This window comes from Elephantulus edwardii, unplaced genomic scaffold (genome assembly GCF_000299155.1).
Source record: "Elephantulus edwardii isolate Elephantulus edwardi_28Jun2011 unplaced genomic scaffold, EleEdw1.0 scaffold00214, whole genome shotgun sequence".
NCBI lineage: Eukaryota > Metazoa > Chordata > Mammalia > Macroscelidea > Macroscelididae > Elephantulus > Elephantulus edwardii.
Genome location: NW_006399964.1, coordinates 1,032,970 through 1,054,627, shown reverse-complemented (window position 1 = coordinate 1,054,627; position 21,658 = coordinate 1,032,970). Strand labels below are relative to the sequence as shown.

Genomic DNA, 21,658 nt, shown 5'->3' with positions numbered 1-21,658 from the left:
GGATCTCTTGCTAGCAGTTCTTATGTACAAACAAGTTCTTTAAAGTTCCTCAAAGTGCTTTTTCAGTCTCTCGGGCTTTGACTGCCCTTGGGCTTCCAGCTACCTTCTCCTTCCATGTGTGTTTGTTGTTTGCCCTTTTCGTAGAGAAAAGAAAACCCTTTCTGCTCAGCGCTCGCTCCAGACTTGCCACCAACCTTCATCCTCATTCTAGTGTCTCTGAGTGCTGCCCACCAGGAGGCCGGGTGCAGGGCTGGCCTGTGAGGTCCGGGCGCAGGTGGGCAGCAGGGCACACCCTCCTTATCGGCGCCTGGAGGTGATGTCAAAGCAGGTGATCATCATGAGGTGGGCCTTGCAGAAGTTGACCCGGCTCTCCAGGCGCTCCGTCACACACTCCAGCGCTTCCAGGTACTCCAGGGAATCCAGCTCCAAGACCTGCTCCAAGTCAACTGCAACAGAGGAGACACGGGATGGGACCAGAGCAAATGAAGGACCCTCCAGCAGCGCTAGAGCTTCTTACTAACCCCCCACCCCGTAGACTACTCATGTTCTTAATTATACTGGTGGGTCCTCTGTTACCATAATCTTGTTTTTGAACACTGTTGGGTTGGAACTGACCCATAGCTGACCCTCCAGCGAGTTTTCAGAGGTAGTAAATCTCATAGAGAAGGAGATTGGCCATCCTTATTCCATGGTGCAGCTGGCGGATTTGAACGCTATGTCTTTGGACTAGAAGGACATCTCCTTTACCATGAGGCCACCAGAGCTCCCTGGTTAATTACTAACCTTACTGAGAGTCTACAGAGGATGGAGTCCCTGAGTGTTCTCTGAAATTGCTTTTGTCTATTGCTAACGGAAAGACTGGAGAGCTGAGGCTCTCCAGAAGGTGCCTTAGAAGAAAGATCTGGTTGTATGAGTCTAAAGAACAGCTAGTGTAAACCGTGTGGAGCTGAGTTCTACCCTGACAGATGAGGCTGCACGAGGCAGAGTGGCGTTGGCTGTGGCTACATGGAAGGGAAAGGAGCTCTGGAGGCGCAGTGGTTAAGTGCTCAGCTGCCAGCAGGGTGGTCTGCACCTTCCATAAGCTAGAACAAGGACGCCCTGGAGGGTAGCCCGAGTCTGACTTACAGGGTAGCAGCAAGGCTCACTCAATTCAGTGGCAAGAGGGGTTTTTCTGGTATACAGTCAGGCATAAGGTGGCATGCTAGCTCCCCCATAAGATTTTGGAAAGACTACTAGCATCATCCAATAACGACTGGAACAGCACCTTAACAGAGAACTGCCAGAAGTCCAGGCTGGCTTTAGAAGGGGTCGTGGTGTTAGTTAGGGACATTGTAGGTGATGTTAGATGGATCTTGGCTGAAAGCAGGGAATACCAGAGGAATGTCTATCTGTGCTTCATTGACTATGCATAGGCATTTGACTGTGTAGATCATAACAAACTGTGGCTGACTCTGAGAAGAATGGGAATCCCAGAAAACTTGATATCGTTCTAATGCGAAACCTATACTTGGACCAGGAGGCAGTCGTCAGAACAGAGCAAGAAAACACTGCGTGGTTCAAAACTGGGAAGGGCGTACGCCAGGGATGCATCCTATCTCCATACCTTTTCAGTCTATATTCAGAACAGATTATCCGGGAGGCTGGGCTCTATGAGGAGAAGTGTGGCATCAGGATTGGAGGAAAGACTCATCAACAATATGCGTTATGCAGATGACACAACCCTGCTTGCTGAAACTGAGGAGGACCTGAGGTGCTTGCTGCAGAAGTCAAGGACTACTGCCTTCAATATGGATTGAGGCTCAATATCAAGAAAAAAAGATTCTCACCACTGGACCAATTGGCAGCATCAGGATGGATGGTGAAGAGATTGAGACTGTTCACAGCTTTAGTTTGCTTGGCTCTACAGTCAACACTCTTGGCACCAGTAGCCAGGAAGTTAAAAGATGTATTGCATTGGGAAAGTCTGCTTTTAGGGAATGCCTCCAAAGTACTGAAGAGCAATGGTGTCACTCTGGAGATTAAGGCGTGCCTGATACGGGCCATGGTCTTTGCAATCACTTGTTATGTATCAGAGCTGGACAATGACTAGGGATGATAGAAGGAAAATTGATACCTTTGAGCTGTAGTGTTGGAGTATTGAATATACCATGGACTCCTAAGAAAACAAACAGATTTATCCAGAAGAGGGTTAAACCAGGCTGCTCCTTGGAGACAAGGATTGTGAAACTTCATCTGACAAATTCTGGACATACTGCAAGGAGTGACCAGTCCTTGAAGAAAGATGTCATGCTTTGGAGGGTGGACGGACAGCACAGGAGGGGAAGACCCTCTGTGAGGTGGATTGATTCAGTGACTGAGGTAATGGGGTGGGTGTGTTGGAGACAGTGAGGTTGGCACAGGATAGAGAAGGGTTTAAGGCTGTTGTACATAGGGTTGCTATGAGTTGCAGGTGACTTGACGGCACATAACAACAACTAGTATTATCATTCAGTAGAACTAGAAATGAAATAAACCTTCTAGTTGAGGCGGGGGGGGGTTCCTGAGGGAGATCTTTTGTTTTTTGGGAACTAATTTCAGGGTCCTTTGCGTCAGCGTAAATGCTTGCCTAAGGGTTATTATTTCCACAGCCAAAGCATCTGCCTCACTAAGCAGGTAGAGAAACCTGATGCGCACAGAAACCTCATAAGGTTCTATCTCGCTCTCACAGACAGAGCAAGAGGCAGGGCACCCATTTCTCACTTTCCTTTGCACCCAGTGTTGCCTGACAAGTGGGGGAGGGGGAGAGGGACAGAGAGAAAGAGAGGGAGAAAAGGAGAGAGAGAGAGCGAGCGAGTGAGAGAGAGGGTAAGAGAGAGAGAGAGAGGGTGGGAGAGAGAGAATACACACCTGCCCTTCTACGTGTGTACGTCTATGTGTGTACAGTTCAGGCACACGGGCTGCATCACACGCTGTGCACCCATCACCATTATCTATTCTCAGGCTTTTCATCACCAAACATGAGCACAGTATTTTCAAACAAGTCGTTCTGGAAAGGGGCTCATTAAAACCAGGGGCACCCCACAAGGAAGTTTCTGGGGAGGACAAAACCACCTTTTGTGTTGACTGTTTTACACTTAGATTGTGGCTGTGTGCTGTCACATTAGGAACTACTCATAGCTGACCTTCCAGTGGGTTTTCAGAGGCAATTAATCCCATGGAGGTAGACTGTCTTTCTCCCGCACAGCAAATGGTGGATATGAACAAGCGCTTTAGGGTTGGCAGTGCAACTCCTTACTGTTAGGCCACCAGAGAGGAATTATACATTGAAAAGGAATGCATCTTACTGTGTAGCTCAGACAAGCTGATTTTAAAAAGCCCAGCTTCTGCCCTCCCTGCTCCCCTGACTACTGCCTGGCCAGGCCCGAGCTGTGGCTTCTTACTGTGTGAGTGGGGCTTGGGGACCAAGGCAGCATAGGGAGGAGGATGTGGCTAGAGGGAAGAATTGGATCCCGCACTGCCCACGTCTTCCAGCACTAGTCTCCACACCAATGTAATATCTCAGGCAAGATGCATGCTATATTTTGTGGTAATTGGAATGGTTAGGAGCAAATATAGACACACAATTGAATCCATCTTTCAGAGACAGCAAAATTGTCCTGAATTGGTATTAGGTAGTGGCTGTCATCTTCAGCTTGCCATTAGATGAGAATAACACTGCAGACATATTTTCCCCCCACTCTGAAATACTTTTCCTGATTCTGGCTTCTTTGGGCAGCTTTCCAAGGACTGCACATTAAGGGCAGCATAAATTCTTATCTGTTTCAAGTGAGATTTGGTGGGCAACGTGTAACAAGGTCTTTATGTCTGGATGATCTCAGCCATGTGAGGGGAGCAGATGGAGAATCTTGTTTTCATGCACTCAGGACAGAGACATGTGAAGAATCATGTTAGGAGAGCAAGATTCACCAACATGGGCCATGGGGCACTTGGGGAGCAAGACGTGCAATCTGGCTTTGTTGTTGTTAGGTGCTGTCGAGTTAAACTCAAAGTGACCTTATGAACAACTGATCTTGTACCTTCCTCAGCATATCTGACACACTGAGCCCACAGCTGTAGTCACGCTGTCAATCTATCTTGTTGAGGGCCTTCTCTTTCACTGACCGTCCACTCTTTTCCAGGACTGGCACCTCCGAGTAACATGCCCAAAGGATGTGAGATGAAGCTTTGCCATCCTTGACTCCAAGAAGCACTCTTCCTAAGACATACCTATTTGTTCTTTTAGCAGTCTATGGGATATTCAGTACTCTTCACCAGCACCACAGCTAAAAGGTATTGATTCTCTCCTTCTTCATCCTTACTCATTGTCCGGCTCTCTGATGCACAGTAAATGATGGAAAACACCATGGCCTGAATCAGGTGCACCATAATCATCAAATTAACACCATCGCTCCTCAGCACTTAGGGCAAGTCTGCTGTCAGAGACCTTTTCCAATGTAATATGTCTCCTGACTGCTGGTACTTTGGGTATTGATTGTGGATTCAAGTAAGATAAAATTGGAGACAATCTCAATCTTTTCTCCATCTCTCATGTTGCTTACTAGTCCAGTGGGGAAGATTTTTATCTTCTTGATGTTGAGATGCAGTCCATTGTTAAAGGTTGTAGTTTTTTGATCTGCAGCAAAGTTGTGTCATCTGCATAACAGAGGTTGTTGATGAGTCTTCCTCCAATCCTGATGCTGCATTCTTTATCATAAAATGCCAGCTTCTTGAATGATTTGCTCAGAATACAGCCTGAACTGGCATGAAGAAAGCATACAGAGCTCTGACATACTTTACTGATTTTAATCTTGTTGTATTCCTTGCTCTGTTTAGACAATAGCTGCTTGGTATAGGTACCCTATTTGTTATTTAGTTGTTATGTGCCATTGAGTTCTCTGTGATGCATAGTGACCCTTGGCACAGAAGCTCTAAATCCTGATCTATCCTGTGCCAATCTCATTGTTTCTGACATATCTATCCCCACTACCCCAGTCACTGGGTCAATCCATCTCATCGAGGGCCTTCCACTCCTGTGCTGTCCCTCCACCCTCCCAAGCATGACCTCCCTCTCTGAGGACTGGTTCCTCCTTGCAACATGTCCAAAGTATGTCAGATGAAGTTTCAGTATCCTTGCCTCCAAGGAGCAGCCTGGTTTAACCCTCTCTAGGATGAACCTGTTTGTTCCCCTAGCAGTCCATAGTATATTCACTACTCTTCTCCAGCATCACAGCTCAAAGGCATCAATTCTCCTATCATCCCTCATATAAGCATAATTAAGTGTTCTGGGATTCCCTTTCTTCTCAATGTTAGCTATAGTTTGTAATGATCCACACAGTCAGCTGTCTTTGCATAGGCAATAAAAACAAATAGACATTCTTTAGGCATTCTCTGCTTTTAGCTACAATCTATCTGATATCAGCAATGATTTCTCTAATGCCATATCCTTTTCTAAACTCAGCTTGAAATTCTGGTAGTTCTGTAATTGTACCAGTCTTGCTATTTTTGGCTGATCTTCCACAGTATTTTGCTTGCATATGATTTTGCGTTGGATCACCTTTCTTGGGAATGGGAACAAACATGGATCTCTTCCAGGCAGCTGAAACATGTCAAATTGTATTTCATAGATTCCTAGGACTTTCAGTGCAGCTTGAACTTTTTCCTTCATTACACTTAACTCTTGTTCATATGATATTTCCTGAAAATTTTCAGTGTCAATCAATTATTTTTGGAACAGTGACTGCATATTCCTTCCTTCTTCTTTTGATGCTTCTTGGCTCATTCAAGATTTTGCCCATAATAACTGTCAGGATTATGACTTAAGGTTTGAATTTGCTTTTCAGTCCTTTTAACTTTAGAAATGCTGAGCAAGTTCTTCCCTTTTTGTTCTCCAACTTCAGTTCTTTGCACATCCTGTTAAAGTATTTTGCTTTGTCTTCTCAAGCTGTATTTTGTAATCTTGTGTTCATCTCTTTGACTTTGGCATTTCTTCCCTTTGTTTTGGCTTCTAGATGTTCTAAGGCAATTTTCAGTCTCTTCTGACATTCATTTTGGCCTTTTCTTCCACTTTGTAATGAACTTTTCCTCTCTACATGGATGTTATCTTTTATATCTTATAACTCATCTGGTCTTCAATCATTAGTTTTCAATGTTTCAAACCTATTCTTGATTTTTAAACTCAGGTGGGTTAGACTCAAGGTCATATCCTAGACCTTGTGGACTTGTTTTAATTTTCTTCAAATGGAACTTGCACAGGAGTAACTTGATGGTCTGTTCCACCGTCAACACCTGGCCCAATATTGAGCTTTTCCAGTGATTCTTTCCACAGATGTAGTCAACCTGATTCTTGTGCAGTCCATCAGATGAGAGGAATGTGTAAATATGTGTTTTGTATTCTTTTAAAGTATTTCTGATGAAAAAATCATTCAACATACATTCTAGTTGCTTAGTGATAAGGAATTATGCTGCCAACCCAAAGATACATGGTTCTAATCCACCAGCTGCTCTGAAAGAGAAAAATGGCCAATATTGTATGTACCACAGTATGCTATTTACTGCCTCTTAAAACCTGCTGGAGAGTCAGCTAGGAGTCGATTCTCACTCAACTGTACACAGAACTACCACCATCCCATTGGATGAACATGGTCTGCTCTGAAATGGTCTAGTTCTAATTGTAGTTATGGGTCTTACATTCACTCAGCCACTTGTTGGGGTCCAGCATCAGGTACTGCTTGGTCATCTCCAGCTCCTTCATCAGCCACTCATACTTGGCGCGGACCTCGGCGATCCTCTGTTGGCGGTGCTCTAGGATCTTCAGTTTTGCATTGAAGCACACGAGTTCCTGGTGCAGAGACAGCGGGGACAGGAGGGGAAGGAAAACGTGACCGTCAGTGCTGCAGGGGCCAACATGCTCCTGGAAAGAAAAGTTCCTACCTTTCTTAGAGACAGGGAGGGTTTCCCACCAGATAATGTAGGCAGGAAGCAGGCCTGCGGGTGCCTGGTGGAATCTGAGGACCTCACCTCTGCCTGGACAGGCCTGCCTTAACAGAATGCAGAGGTGTACTGGCCTGCACAAATACTTGGTGTGAGGCCTCAAGAGACACAACTATGCAGTCTCCTTCCTTGAAGCTTTTATTACATCTACCCAGAGAAAGCCCTCTGTGAGTCCTCCCTGCCCCTCACGACATGAAGCCTAGTGGCTGCATCTCACAGCCTGAGGTATCCCCTCAATCCCTGCCCCACACCTGCCACGCAGATGCCACGCAGTGGGAACAGGACCACCTCACCTTGCTAGAGGCCCCTCGGCGCTGCTGTAGTCGCTCCACATCATCAATTTCGTAGACTTTAATCTCAAATGGTTCCCCGAGGCCCCTCGGGGTGCTCCGCAGGGGACCGTCTACCCAGCGGACCCCAGTGCTGCTGGTGGGCTTCCTCACTGGCGAGGAGGTGTCCAGGGACAGTGCTGGGATGAGTCTCCGTCTCTGAGAACCTAAGTGGGGTGAAGCCCAGGTTAATGTGCTGAATTTCAACCTTTGATGACAAGGATGGTGTGAGAAACAGCTGGAGACAAGAGCTGGGTTTGAAAGGCTCCCTTCACTGCCGGCCCTCTGCACAGTCTAATTCCTTGAACTGGGACTTCATTTTCAGCTCTACAAGCTCAGGAAAATCCCTGCCTGTACTTTCAGGAATATCCCAATTTTCACCTATGACACTCACAACACATCCCCCCAAACAAGTCAGCTCTGAGTAACAGTGACCCCCACGGGTCAGTGCACAACTGTGCCCAGAGGGACGTAAGGCTGACTGGGAAGCAGACTGCCAAATCCGTCTTCTAAAGTACTTCTGAGTGAGCCTGAACTCTCAACCCTTTGATTAACAGTCAAGAACATTAACGTTTTGTATCACTCAGATATTCACATGAGAAATAAACATTTATATTGTTATGTGAGGTTTTTCTATCAAACCTCTTATTTTTTACTGGTACACACCACTGTCACTACAACCCAATAAACAACAGATCTGGACTCTGTACCTTACCACCTTTAACATGTTACAGTCACTAGATCAACCAATCTTGTTAGTTCTTCCTTTCTTTCTCTGACCCTCTATTTCTCCAAGGACTGACACCATCCTTGCCTCTCTAGAGCACCCTGGGTTCACACCCTCCAACACTGACTTCACTTAATTCTCAAAGAAGAAGAAATCAATGATCAAAAAACCTAAGCAGAAAGAGAAACTGTCAAGTTTATTTGGAGAGGAAAGAGACCCTGAATAAGAACTTCTGAAAAACAAAAATGAAGTGGGAGGTCCTCAAAACTTACTATCCAGTGATAGTAACCAAAACAGCATGGTACTGGTACAATAATAGGCCCACAGACCAATGGAACAGAATTGAGAATCTAGAAACAGATTCATCTATTTATGTCTAGGCTTTCAAATTTATTGGCATATACTCCAATAATATATACTCCTTTTTCCCCCCATTTAAATTTATTACTAATTTCCGTAAAAATTTACAGAGACTTTGGATTTCCATTCATTCATTGTTGCACATTTCTCCCCTCCCAACCCTCCCCCCTAGTACATTACCCTCTTGGAAAAGTAAAAGAAAAATTCATTGTTTTACAAACCCTCCCCCAGGTCCACTCCACCATGTAGCCTTCACTCTAGACTCCTGTCATGACAAAAATACCTAATCACATATCCCTTTTAAACCGTTTTCTCCTTCATCTGTTTTAATGCAGTATACATTATTGAACCCATCTTTCTTAGTCTCACCCTAACCCCAAGGCCAGTCCTGTTTTACAACAGTGGCACCATGCAGTATTTGTCCTTTGGTGACTGAAATACTTCACTCAGCATAATGTCCTCCAGAGTCACCCATTTTGAATAATATTTCATGAGTTCCTTGTTTTTTAGTGCAGCATAGTATTCCATTGTGTGAATATACCACAGCTTCTCTAGCCATTCATTTTTTGATGGGCACTTAGGTTGTTTCCAACTCCTTGCTATTGTGAACAAAGCCGCGATGAACACGGGTGTGCATATATCTGCTTCGATGTCAGTTATGGTTTCTTTGGGGTATATTCCCAGTAGTGGAATTGCTGGATCAAATGGTATCTCTATTTGCAACTTTTTGAGAAAGCACCATACCGCCTTCCACAGTGGTTGCACCATTTTACACTCTCACCAACAGTGAATAAGGGTTCCAGTTTCTCCACAACCTCACCAGCATTTGTTGCTTGCTGTTCTGTTAAGTTTTGCTATTCTGACTGGAGTGAGATGATATCTCATAGTTGTTCTGATTTGCATCTCTCTTAGTGCTAGGGATTTTGAACATTTCTTCATGTGCTTGTTGGCCATCTGAATGTTTTCTTTGGTGAAGTGTCTGTTAAAATGGGACCTTTTAAGAATAAAATTCCTATACACATCCAAAACCTTCTCCAACAGGGTAAAAAGGGAAGCCACCAACTGGGAAAAATATTTGGTAATGACATGTCAAATAAGGGACTTTTATCTAGAATTTATAAAATATTTGAGCATCCAACAAGATAAAGGTAAACAACCCAATTGAAAAATGGGCACAGGATGTAAACAGAAACTTCACCAAAGAAGACATTCAGATGGCCAAGAAACAAATGAAGAAACCCCTAGCTCTAAGAGAGATGCAGATCAAAACATCTATGTGATATCATCTTACCCCAGTAAGAATAGCAAAATTTAATATAACAGCAAATAGCAAATGGTGGCGAGGTTGTGGAGAAACTGGAACCCTTATTCACTGTTGGTGGGAATGTAAAATGGTGCAACCACTATGGAAGGCAGTATGGTGTTTTTTCAAAAAGCTGCAAATAGAAATACCATTTGACCCAACAATTCCACTACTGGGAATATACTTTAAAGAAACCAGAACTGCCACCCAAACAGATATATGCACACCTATGTTTATTGCTGTATTTTTCACAATAACAAATAAAGAGATGGAAACAACCCAAGTGCCCATCAACAAACAAATGGATAGAGCAGCGCCCTCTCCAAGACATATCTATATGTTCTCTTGGATGTCTATGTGTTCAGTGTTCTTCTCCAACACTAGAGCTCAAACGGGTAAATTTTTTTCTGTCTAAAAAGACTCCCTCTCCCCAAAAGTTTGGACTCAGATGGCTTTACAAGGGGAGTTCTACCAAACATTCAGAGATGAACTCTTGCCAATCAATCTTGTTTAAATTATTTTTAAAAACAGAAAAAGAAGGAACACTCCAAGAGTCATTGTATAAGGCAATTGGTAAAGAATATCCTAATCCCCAAACCAGACAAAGACATCTCCAAATAAGAAAACTATACATCAATTATCTCTCATGAACATCAATGCAAAAAATCCTTAATAAAATACTAGCCAATGGAATCCAACAGCATATAAAAATAATTATTCATGACCAAATGGGATTCATAAAAGCAATGTAAAGATAGTTCAACATAAAAAACTCCACTCATGGCAATGTAATTAATCACATTTCAATGCAAATAAGAAGAATCACATAATCCTGTCAATTGATGCAGAAAACCCCACCAATAAAATCCAACAATACTCATTCCTGATGAAAACATTTAGCAAAATAAAGGGTAATATCCTCAACATTGTGAAAATATATTCACAAAACCAAGAGTAAAGATAATTTCTAACAGAGAGAGACTAATGACATTTCCCTTGTAAACAGTGACCAGACAAGGATACCTACTATCGCTATCCCTATTTAATATTGTATTGGAAATTCTAGCCAGCTCTATAAGGCAAGAAAAGGAAATAAGAGGCATTCAAATCTGCAAAGAAGTGGTGAAACTGTCATTATATGTAAATGACATGAGAGAAAAAGAAAAAAATCTCAAAACCTATTACATAGCTGTAGTAATCAAGAGATGATGGTTTTGGTACAGTGACATATAGATGAATGGAAGAGAACAGAGAATACAGAAATCAACCTATTAACCTATGGTCAACTAGTATTTGACAAGGTAATAAATTCAATCAAGTGGGGATAAATGATAACATCTTTAACAAATGGTGCTGACAAAACTGGACATCTGCCTGCAGAAAACTGAAACAGAATCTCTCTCTCTCACACTATACACAAAAACAAAATAAAGAGTATCAGAGACCGAGGAGTAAAACCCCAAACCATAAACATCATTAAGAGACAAAACGGGAACAAATTAGAAGCCCTGTCCTACAGAATAAACGGGTTTGTAAATATAGCCAAAAATGCACAACCAGGAAAAGACTGATGAATGGGACTTCCTTAAGTTCAAATCCCTGTTCCCTGTGTGTATCAGACCCGAAACTCCAGTAGATTAAAAAGAAAACCCACAGATCTGGAGGAAATATTTGGCAAAAACATTTCAGATTACAGTCTCATAACCAAAGTTTACAGAATGTTACAGGGCCTCCACAAGAAAAAAAAACTGATAACAAATAAAAAATGAACAAAAGACTCTTCAAAGGAAGACCTCTGGATGGTGAAGAAACACATGAGGAAATGTTCAAAATCACTAGCAATTAGAAAAAATGCTAAGCAAAACAATAATAATCCCAGCAGCAGAGTTTAACAACACAGCAAATCATAAATGTTGGAAAGGATGTGGAGAGACTGGAACTCTTACACACTGCTGGTGGGATTGCAAAATGGCACAACCACTCTAGAAGGCAGTTTGTTGTTTATTTAGCAAGCTGAACATAGATATCACACATGACTGAACTATTCCACTGATAGGAATATATCCCAAGGAAATCAGAATTGAGACACACATGTACATGTGTACACCTGTGTTCACAGCAGAATTATTCAAAATAGCAAAAAAATGGAATCAGCCCAAATGCCTAACAACAATCAAATGAGTTGAGAAATTGTGTACATTCATACAACGGACTATTATGAAGCACTGAGGAATAACGATGTCATAAACCACTATATAACTTGAGGAAGACTAGAAAACATTTTGCTGAGTGAAATATCTCAGTCACAAGAAGACAAATATTGCATAAGGCCACTATTATGAACATAGAAGGGTAAATGAGTAAGATGTTCATAAATGAGCTCAAGGAAAGGAAAGAAGGGGGCAGAAAAAGGAGGGACAAAATCACTGGGATAGCAGAGGTTAGCGGGAGGAGAGGGGTGAAGTAATAGGATAGGTCCAATGGGGGCTTGAAAATGTGAGGTGATGACAGGCTTAGAACAATATAACTATATAAAATACAATGGATATGAATTATTTTATAAAACAAAGCATAAATGTACAAAACGTGATGCATATGAATGATAATTTGCAAACCACTTTTTTAAAAAGGGAAAAAAGGTTGGAAATAAAAATACCATTTGACCCAGCTATCCCACTGTGGAGAATATACCATATACAGCTATATGCACACCCACATTTACTGCAGCATCATTCACAACAGCAAATATATGGAAACAGCCCAAGTGCCTACCAACAAATGAAGGGAGAGAAAAACTGTGGTACATCCATACAATGGAGAATTAAGTAGCATTGGAAACAATGAATTTGTAAAACACTATGCACCATGGATGAGTCTGGAAGACATTATATTAAGTAAAGTATCTCAGTCACAAAAGGAAAAGTACTGCATAGGACTGCTGTTATAAAAATTGGATGGACACGAGGAGGGGAGTGCAGGGACAAAATTACTAGATAATGAATACAACATTGCAATGGGACAAGAAGGGACTCTGTGAAGGGAATGGATGATGAGACATAGTGTGAATGGCAACTGACAACCTGGAACAAGATATGCACTACAGAGTGAGCTGGGGAAGGAAGGAAAGGGTATGTTAATGGATGAATGAAAACCCATCCTCTGTAAACTTACATCATCATCATCATCATCATCATCATCAAAAATACAATACAGCCTGATCAACTGGAATTCATAACAGGAATGCAGGGATGGTTCAACATAAGAAGAACAAAACAAAGAACAAGAAGCACATGATCCTATCAGTTAATGCAGGAATAAACCTTCAACAAAATCCAATGCCCCTTCCTGATTAAAACACTCAATTAAATAGGAATAGAGGAGAATTTCCTTAACATAGTGAAAAGTATATATGCAAAACTAAGAGCCAATATCATTTTCAAAAGAGAGGGCCTTAAGACATTTCCCTTGTAAACAGATACCAGGCAAGGTATCATTACTCCTATTCAGTATTATAATTTCTGGCCAGCTTAGTAAGGCAAGGGATAGAAATAAGAGGTATCCAAATTGGCAAAGGATTGGTGAAACGGTCACTTATGTACATGATATGATAGTATACACAGAAAATTTCAAAGACTTAAAAAACAAAACAAAACAAAACAAAACAAACCCCAACATTTTAGACCTGATGTTGTTGTACATCATTGAATCAGAACTGACCCATGGCTGACCCTCCAGTGGATTTTTAGAGGCAGTTAATCGCACAGGAAGAGACTTCACATCTGCTGTTAGACCGAATACACCAATTTAGTAGTGAAGTTTGTAGAGACACAGAGAAAGGGAGCTTTGGTGGCCTAGAGGTTAAGAATCTGATGCAATCCTGAAGGCATGTGCTTATAATCCACCAGCTGCTTTGTGGGAAAAGGATGGACAATCTCCTTCCATGCAATTACTGCCTCTGAAACCCCTTGGAAGGTCAACTATGGATCAGTTCTCACTCAATGCACACAGCACTACCACAACTGGTGTGGTAGTTGTAAGAAGCCATGCTGCAAAACCAAAAGCTCATGGTTCAAATCCGCTAGCTGATTCACAAGAGAAGGATGAGAAATCTCCTCTTGTACAATTAACTGTCTCTGAAAACCCACCAGAGGGTCAGCTATGGGTCAGTTCCAACTTGGTGGTACACACAACAGCAGAGACACAACGGATCTTTATAAGGAAAACTAAAAATCACTACAAGGAACAATAAGAGATCTAATTAAATGGAAAAACACTCCCTGTTCATGGAGAGGAAGACTGAACATTATGAAAAAGACAGTGTTACCAAAAGCAATCTACAAGTTCAATTGAATCCCAATACAGATACCAAACTGATTCTTCAAGGAGATGGAAAAGGCAATTTCCAGTGTCAAATAAAGATTCTCTTCATTAAGCAAAAGTTCTTTTGAGAAACAAGAATGAAGTAGGAGGCATTTTAATCCCTGACCTCAAAACCTACCACACAATTGGTAGTTATCAAAATAGCATGGCATTGGTACAGCAACAGACATTAATTGGGGAAGTGGCAGCTCTTTAATAAATGTTTCTGGTAATAGCAGACATCTACCTGCAAAAAAAGTCAAACAGGATTTACACCTCACACCATTAAAAAAACCAACTCCCTCCCCACCAAAAAAACCCCCACAAAACAACTTACAGTGCATCGGGGACCTAGGGGTAACACTCCATAACCATAAAGTTCATAAGAGACAAAGGGGAACAAATTAAGGGTGCTCTGGTGGCATAGTGGCAAGCAGCTGTGTTGCATCAGACAGTGCTACCTCAGTAGCACAGTCACTCGCTCCGCTTGCCCCAGCTGTGGTCAAACCCAGCATGTACTTCGACATCACTGCTGATGGCAAACCTTTAGGCCATATTTCCTTTGTGCTGTCTGCAGATAAAGTCCCGAAGACAGCAGAAAACTTTGGTGCTCTGAGTATTGAGGAGAAAGGATTTGGTTACAAGGGTTCTTGCTTTCATAGAATCATTCCTGCATTTATATGCCAGGATGGAGCCTTCACACACCATAATGGTACTGGTGGCAAGTCCATCTACGGGGAGAAGTTTGATGATGAGAACTTCATCCTGAAGCACACAGGTCCTGGCATCCTGCCCATGACAAATTCTGGACCCAATACAAACGATTCCCAGTTTTTATCTGTACTGCTAGGACTGAATGGTTGGAGGGCACGCATGTAGTCTTCAGCAAGATGAAAGAAGGCATGAACATCGTGGAAGACTGGAGTGCTTCGGGTCCAGGAATGGCACGACCAGCAAGAAGATCCCCATTGCTGACATTCCTTCTATAGCTCCAGAGATCAGCCTGCGACCCCCAGTGTGCTTGCAATACATTTTAATCTCTGTGCTCTTGCTACAATTCTTCTGGTTCCACGTTTTCTTTATTCCTCTCCAAGGTTAGCAGGATTGTAGAGTTAAATTTATGACTGAAATAAAATCTACGCAACACTCTTTTCTGTTCTTATTTGGGTTAAAATGTTGGTACTGGTCTTTGGGCATAACTTCAGTAACCTCTTTGAGCTTTGTTAAAAAAAAAAATAACTTCAGTAACCTCTTGAATATTAAAGTACTTCTATGCTTAATGAAATTCCATAGTACTCCCCCCCTTTCTGACTTGGTATGGTGGCAAGAAGACTTAGAATGTATAGTTGGGAAATTGTCAATCCATTTAACAATGTGTTAAAAATTAATTTTTAAAAGCTTGCTCTTGGGTGGTGTAAGATGTGTCTGTTGTTGGGCTGTGGGGAATGAGTAACCCACATTCCTGAGCTATAGCTGTTTTCAGTGTCAGAATGTACCCCACACAAACACACTGATCCTAATAAAGTCTTCAGGACTAAAATAAAAAGAAGGGGGGAAAAAAACGAAGCTGTATTGCAATCCCAAAGGCATGCAGTTCAAATCCACCAGCTGCTCCAAGAAAGAAGGATGGGCAATCTCCTCCCGTGTTATTATCTGCCTCTGAAAACCCACTGGAGGGTCACAACACAACAACCTATAGCAAAAATAGGCTTGTAAAGGATAGAGCCCACCAATAGTTAAGAGCTTTTCCCAGTAGGGTGAAAACTCTTTTGACCCTTTCCAAGCATGAAGTCTTTTTCCAAGGAATGTCCCCTCCTAATAACACAGGAATCCACTTTATCTCAATCCTCATAAAAGAGAGTAGGCATGCAAGTGTAAAGAAAAAGAAAGCAGATAAATGGTACAGGAGTGATGAAGGAGATAAGACCTATCTAAATATGAGAAATTTGGTTAACTAAGGCAGTAAGGAAATCTGGAGAATAACCACTTGGCCAACTGAGTGGAAGAGATCTATATTTGTTCTCATCCCAAAGAAGGGTGACCCAACAAAGTGTGGAAACTATAGAACAATATCATTGATTTCACATGCAAGCAAGATTCTACTGAAGATTATCCAAAAACGACTGGTACAACACATCAGCAGAGAACTGCCAGAAGTCCAGGCTGAGTTTAGAAGGGGTCGTGGTACTAGGGATACTGTAGCTAATGTTAGATGGATCTTAGCTGAAAGCAGGGAATACCAGAGGAATGTATATCTGTGTTTCATTGACTATGCAAAGGTGTTTGACTGTATGGACCATAACAAGCTATGGCTGAGAAGAATGGGAATCCCAGAACACTTGATTGTGCTAATGAGAAACCTATACTTGGGCCAAGAGGCAGTAGTCAGTCAGAACAGAGCAAGGAAACACTGCATGGTTCAATATTGGGAAAGGCGTACACCAGAGATATATCCTGTCTCCAAACCTCTTCAATCTATGTGAAAAACAGATTATCCAGGAGGCTGGGTTCTATGAGGAGAAATGTGGGGTCAAGACTGGTGGAAGATCTGTCAACAATCTGCATTATGCAGATGACACTACCCTGCTTGCTGAAACTGAGGAGGACCTGAAGCGCTTGCTGCAGAGGGTCAAGGACTGCAGCCTCCAATATAGATTGAGACTCAATGTCAAGAAGACAAAGATTCTCACCACTGGACCAACTGGCAGCATCAGGATGGATGGTGAAGAGATTGAGATTGTTCACAGCTTTAGTTTGCTTGGCTCCACAATCAACACTCTTGGCACCAGCAGCCAGGAAGTTAAAAGATGTATTGCCATGGGAAAATCTGCTGTTAGGAACCTCTCCAAAGTTCTGAAAAGCAATGGTGTCTCTCTGGAGACTAAGGTGCATCTGATACAGGTCATAGTCTTTGCTATCACTTGTTATACATGAGGGAGTTGGAAAATGACTAAGGAGCATAGAAGGAGAATTGATGCCTTTGAGCTGTGGTGCTGGAGAAGAGTATTGAGAATACCATGGACTGCTAGGAAAACAAACAGATTCGTCCTGGAAAGGGTTAAACAAAGGCAGCTCCTTGGAGGCAAGGATTCTGAGGCTCCGTCTAACATACTTTGGACATGTTGTGAGGAGAGACTGGTCCTTGGAGAGGGACATCATGCTTGGGAGGGTGAAGGGACAGCGCAGGAGAGGAAGGCCCTCTATGAGGTGGATTGATTCAGTGACTGGGGTAATCAGGATGGGTGTATGGGAAACAGTGCGTTTGGCACAGGACAGAGCAGAGTTTGGGGCTGCTGTACATAGGGTCGCTATGAGTCGCAAGCAACTCGATGGCACATAACAACAACAATAAGGCAGTAATGATGTGGGCAGCTAGAGAACAGGGGAATAGCACATGAGATGTGTCTAGCATGTTCTAGAAAAAGCTAGTAGATTGGAGGACCAAAACCTCAATGAGCAAGGGAGTAGCTGGAGGTCAGTTACACAGAGCCTTGTAGGTCAGAAAAGAAGTGATAGAATGGAAGGTAAAGAGATAAGGACCTTCTGTCAGAGAGTCAACCTAGAAAGTTTCCCCCTAGATCCACTTCTGTTTTGTAAAGCCACCCACTTGTGGCTTTACAGCAGCACCAGTCAACTTAGATGAGGCCTTTCGAAACTTTTCTATTACCCAGCATGAGAAGTACAAAAGATGCTTTGATAAACCATAGACAATTGGGAATAAATCCCACAGACTATGAATCATCTTAAGGGGAGGATGTCATATCAGCACCCACCTTCTCATATTACCTACTTGGTTTTTTACAAAGTGAGCCCAGAGAGACTATGTTGGTTATCTAGAAATCCCCTCATGTATCTGGCATGAGAAAATGGCAGTTCGGAGAGGACAGTTAGCCCTTAAAGTAACACAGGTCACCTGCTTCCCTGCATAATCTCCCTGGACCACACCATGGGCGATGCAATGAGCCCAGCTATGGCCCTGCATCACTGTGGCACTTGGATGGAAGGAAGAGCTGCAGTCATGTTTGGCTGTTCCATGTGCTACAGAGAAGGAAAGAGCTCAAGGTCATCTTCCCAGCAATACCACCCTCATCCATTTTGACTGAGGGCATAACCAGCGCATGAACGTTTTCAAACTAAAGCCTTTAATTCAGAAACAATCCCAGATTAAAGATAACTGCTAGTCTCCTGTGTCATTCCAAACTTCTTCAGTCATTGTAGAACCCTGCCATCTAGGGAGGAATTTCCTCTGAGGAGTTTTATGGCTTCTCGTAAAGAAGTTGCTTTTGATTTATGTTGATCATGTCTGACAGCCAGCATTGTCCTTAATAATAATCATAAATAAGTGAGACAAGGTCACCTAACCTGAAATGAGCATATCTCCACCACCATATTCATTACAGAGGCCTGGTGCTACAGCAGCTGGTCAAAGGAGTTGAACGCTCTGGGAACTCTATATTAAATCCCATCTCTAACACCAACCATGGTGCTTTTATTTTATACTGGCTCTCTCCACAGCTGCCCGCAGAGACATTTATGAACAGAGGTGGCACTTGCTGAAGGACATGGTCAGAGCCTGCTGGTCCCTTCAAACAGTTATTTCTCCATATTTACTTTTTTAATAAATAAAATTTCTGTTTCCCTTTGCTCTAGTATCTATCATAGTTAACCCAACATATGCAAGTCTCACAATAGAGAATGAAAGCTATTGAAATCATGAGAAGAGTTGGTAGATTAAAAGGCATGAAATTAGAGTCCAGGAGAGCATCTTCTAACACTAAATTTCATGAGGCTGCATTTCAAATATTATACACAAATTTGGAATTGGAAGACCAAGATGGAACAGGTGGTAAGAAAGCTTATCAATTACTCAACCAGAGAGAAGCAAATCAAAAGAAAATGAGATACCATCTCTCCCTAGTAGCAGTAACACAGTTTAATAACAAAACAAATAAGAAATATTAGCAAGGATGCAGAGAGTTTGGAACTCTTATGCACGGCTGGTGGGTTTGTAAATGGTACAATCAGTCTGGAAGGCAGTTTGTTATTTCCTCAAAAAGCTCAAAATAGTTTTATTTTTTTTAAAAAGAAAACAACTCAACATAAAAATCTCCTATGTCCCAGATATTCCACTGCTGGGAATATACCCTGAGGAAAACAGAACTAAGGCACGAATGGACATATGTACACCTATGTTCCTCATTTTGACTGGCTCTGAACATCTGGGCTCTACCACGATTACTGTAACTATCTGCATTCCTCTACTCTTCATACGCTTTTCAGAGGCCTGCTATTAAGAAGTGGATGGTTAAATGCCCATCAACAAACGAATGGGTAGAGAAGCTGTGGTATATTCACACAATGGAATACTATGCTGCATTGAAAAACAAGGAACTCATGCAATATTATTCAAAATGGATGACCCTGGAGGACATTATGCTGAGTGAGGTATCTCAGTCACAAAGGGACAAATGTTATATGGTACCACTGTTGTAGAATGAGGCTGGCATTGGGGTGGGGGTAAGACTGAGAAAAACTGGATGAAATATGTTTACGGCATTGAAGTCTATGGGAGAGAGAATAGTCTAAAAGTATTATATTTTAGGGCATTATTTTTATCGTAGGAGTATGCAATGAGGGTTGCAGAGTGGATTCTATTTGGGGGTAGGGGGTGGGGTTTGGGGAGGTGCGGGGGAATTGTGTACCAATGAGGGAGTTTTTCTTTTGCTTTTCAAGGAGAGGAGCAAAGGGGGGGAGGGGGGAGGGGTATGTGCGGGGAGAAGGGTGCAACAATGAATGAATGGAATCCCAAAATCTCTGTAGATGTTCATTGAAATGAAAAATAAACTAAATTAAAAAAAATAAGTTAAAAAAAACCACAAAAAAAAAAGAAGTGGATGGCCAATCCTGCTTTCTAGTCTGCCTTACTCTGAGAGCTCTACTAAAACGTGTCCACCATGGGTAACCCTTGTGGCATCTGACACACAAACGGGACTGGCTTACGTGTACTTTTGTCCTGCTTTTACTACATAAGATATTTCAACGCCCTGGCCTGGAAAGAAGACACTTAAGCTATACTGAATGCTCTTTATTTCCAACTTGTCTTATTCCAGGCTCTGCTCCAAGGTCTGTTCTTAGACTCAAAAGATTTAGAGAGCTGAGAGGCTCCATCAGAGTGAATCTGAGAATGACACATGCCATCAGGTCTACGTAGGCACCAGAGTTTGACAGGCATGAGGGTCCTGGGATGATCTGTGGTGGGAGGTGGTGGAGGGGCTACCTAAACCAGCCCTTTTGTGTAGGTGAACTTGTGTGAGCCCTTAGTCCCTTCACTTGATTGATCTGAGAAGGACAAAGGGTTCATGTATGCATGGACCATAGGTCCTGTGTTTGGGCTACAGTATTCCAGAGCTTATGCCTGCCCATGGTGGGAGGAGAGGGGAGAGCAGCCGTGGTTGAGAGGGAAGGTATATGGGAAGTTGCTGAGGGGGCCCCCTCTGGGTCTCACAGTATCTTTTAATTCCAAAATAAGCTGTTATATGGTGTTGAGTCAGAATAACTCATAGCTGATCCTTAGGGGTTTTCAGAGGCTGTAAATAGCCTGCCTTTCTTTCTTCCTTGGAGCAGCTGGTGGATTTGAACTACATGCCTTGGGTTGGCAGAGCAGTTCTTTGCTACTGGGGCACCAATATTCTTAGAGGGCCCATGATTCCACAATGTACCCTAGGGCCACAGGAGGGCAGAGGACAGGTCCAGAAAGCAGATGCAATGCTACCCCCACTTGGACAAAGGCAGAGCGCACACAGGGGCCTCTGAGGAGGTTTCGTTTCATTTGTTAGCACTGTTACATCAGGGCACTTCTGCTGAGCACAGATTGCTCCAGGCAACATCTTAAAGCAGCACACATGACCTTTGGTGCACTTTTCATTCCTCCTTTCTGTCCCCTTTTCTGCTTATTGTCCTTTTACCAGCACTGTCAACCTAAAGACAAGTTCAAATCAACTAGTTTGCTCTTTGGGATAAAGATGAGCACCTTCCTCCTGTGTAATTTACAGCCTCTGAAAACTCGCTGGAGGCTCAGCTATGAGGTGGTTCTGACTTACAGGCACATAACTACTCCATGGTTCCCAGGGCCACCAGCTGTCCCATCTGGGCCTCCTTTCTTTTGTCCAGCATGACTTTCTATCTCATTAACTCACATCCAGATTAGCCAGACTGTAGGCCCGTGCAAGAACTCTGGTGGAGCAGTGGCGAAGGCTTTGTGAGTGGTCAGAATCCAGCAACCTGCTGGGAACCAGAGGAAAGAGGAGATACCTGCTTCTGTGAAGGCTCACAGCCTTGGAAACCCCACGGGACAGTTACTCTGTCCTGGAGTATTCATTATGAGTCCGAGTAAGTGAGTTTAGCTTTCATTTTGGGGCCCATATCTTAGCTCTGCTAGACTATAAGACTAGAAAACGTCCCCAATGCATTTTAAACACTGTAGTGGGCATGCAAAGCTTGAGTGTGTGTGTATGTTTGTCTATGTGTACGTGTAAGAATTTCAGATGCTTCTGTGGTATGTGTGTGGAAGGT

General features: G+C 42.7%; 1 protein-coding gene across 1 annotated transcript in view; it reads right to left on the bottom strand.

Annotated features, from left to right (window-relative positions):
* Positions 1 to 297: 297 nt before the first annotated feature.
* The window catches only part of KIF26B (kinesin family member 26B), a 717,418-nt gene continuing 696,057 nt past the window's right edge, over positions 298 to 21,658 (bottom strand). Inside the window, exons 13-15 of the mRNA XM_006897738.1 lie at positions 7,302 to 7,504; positions 6,706 to 6,856; positions 298 to 446 (exon numbers count right to left, since the gene is read on the bottom strand). Coding sequence (XP_006897800.1) covers positions 298 to 446; positions 6,706 to 6,856; positions 7,302 to 7,504 — 503 coding nt within the window. The remainder of the gene's footprint in view (positions 447 to 6,705; positions 6,857 to 7,301; positions 7,505 to 21,658) is intronic.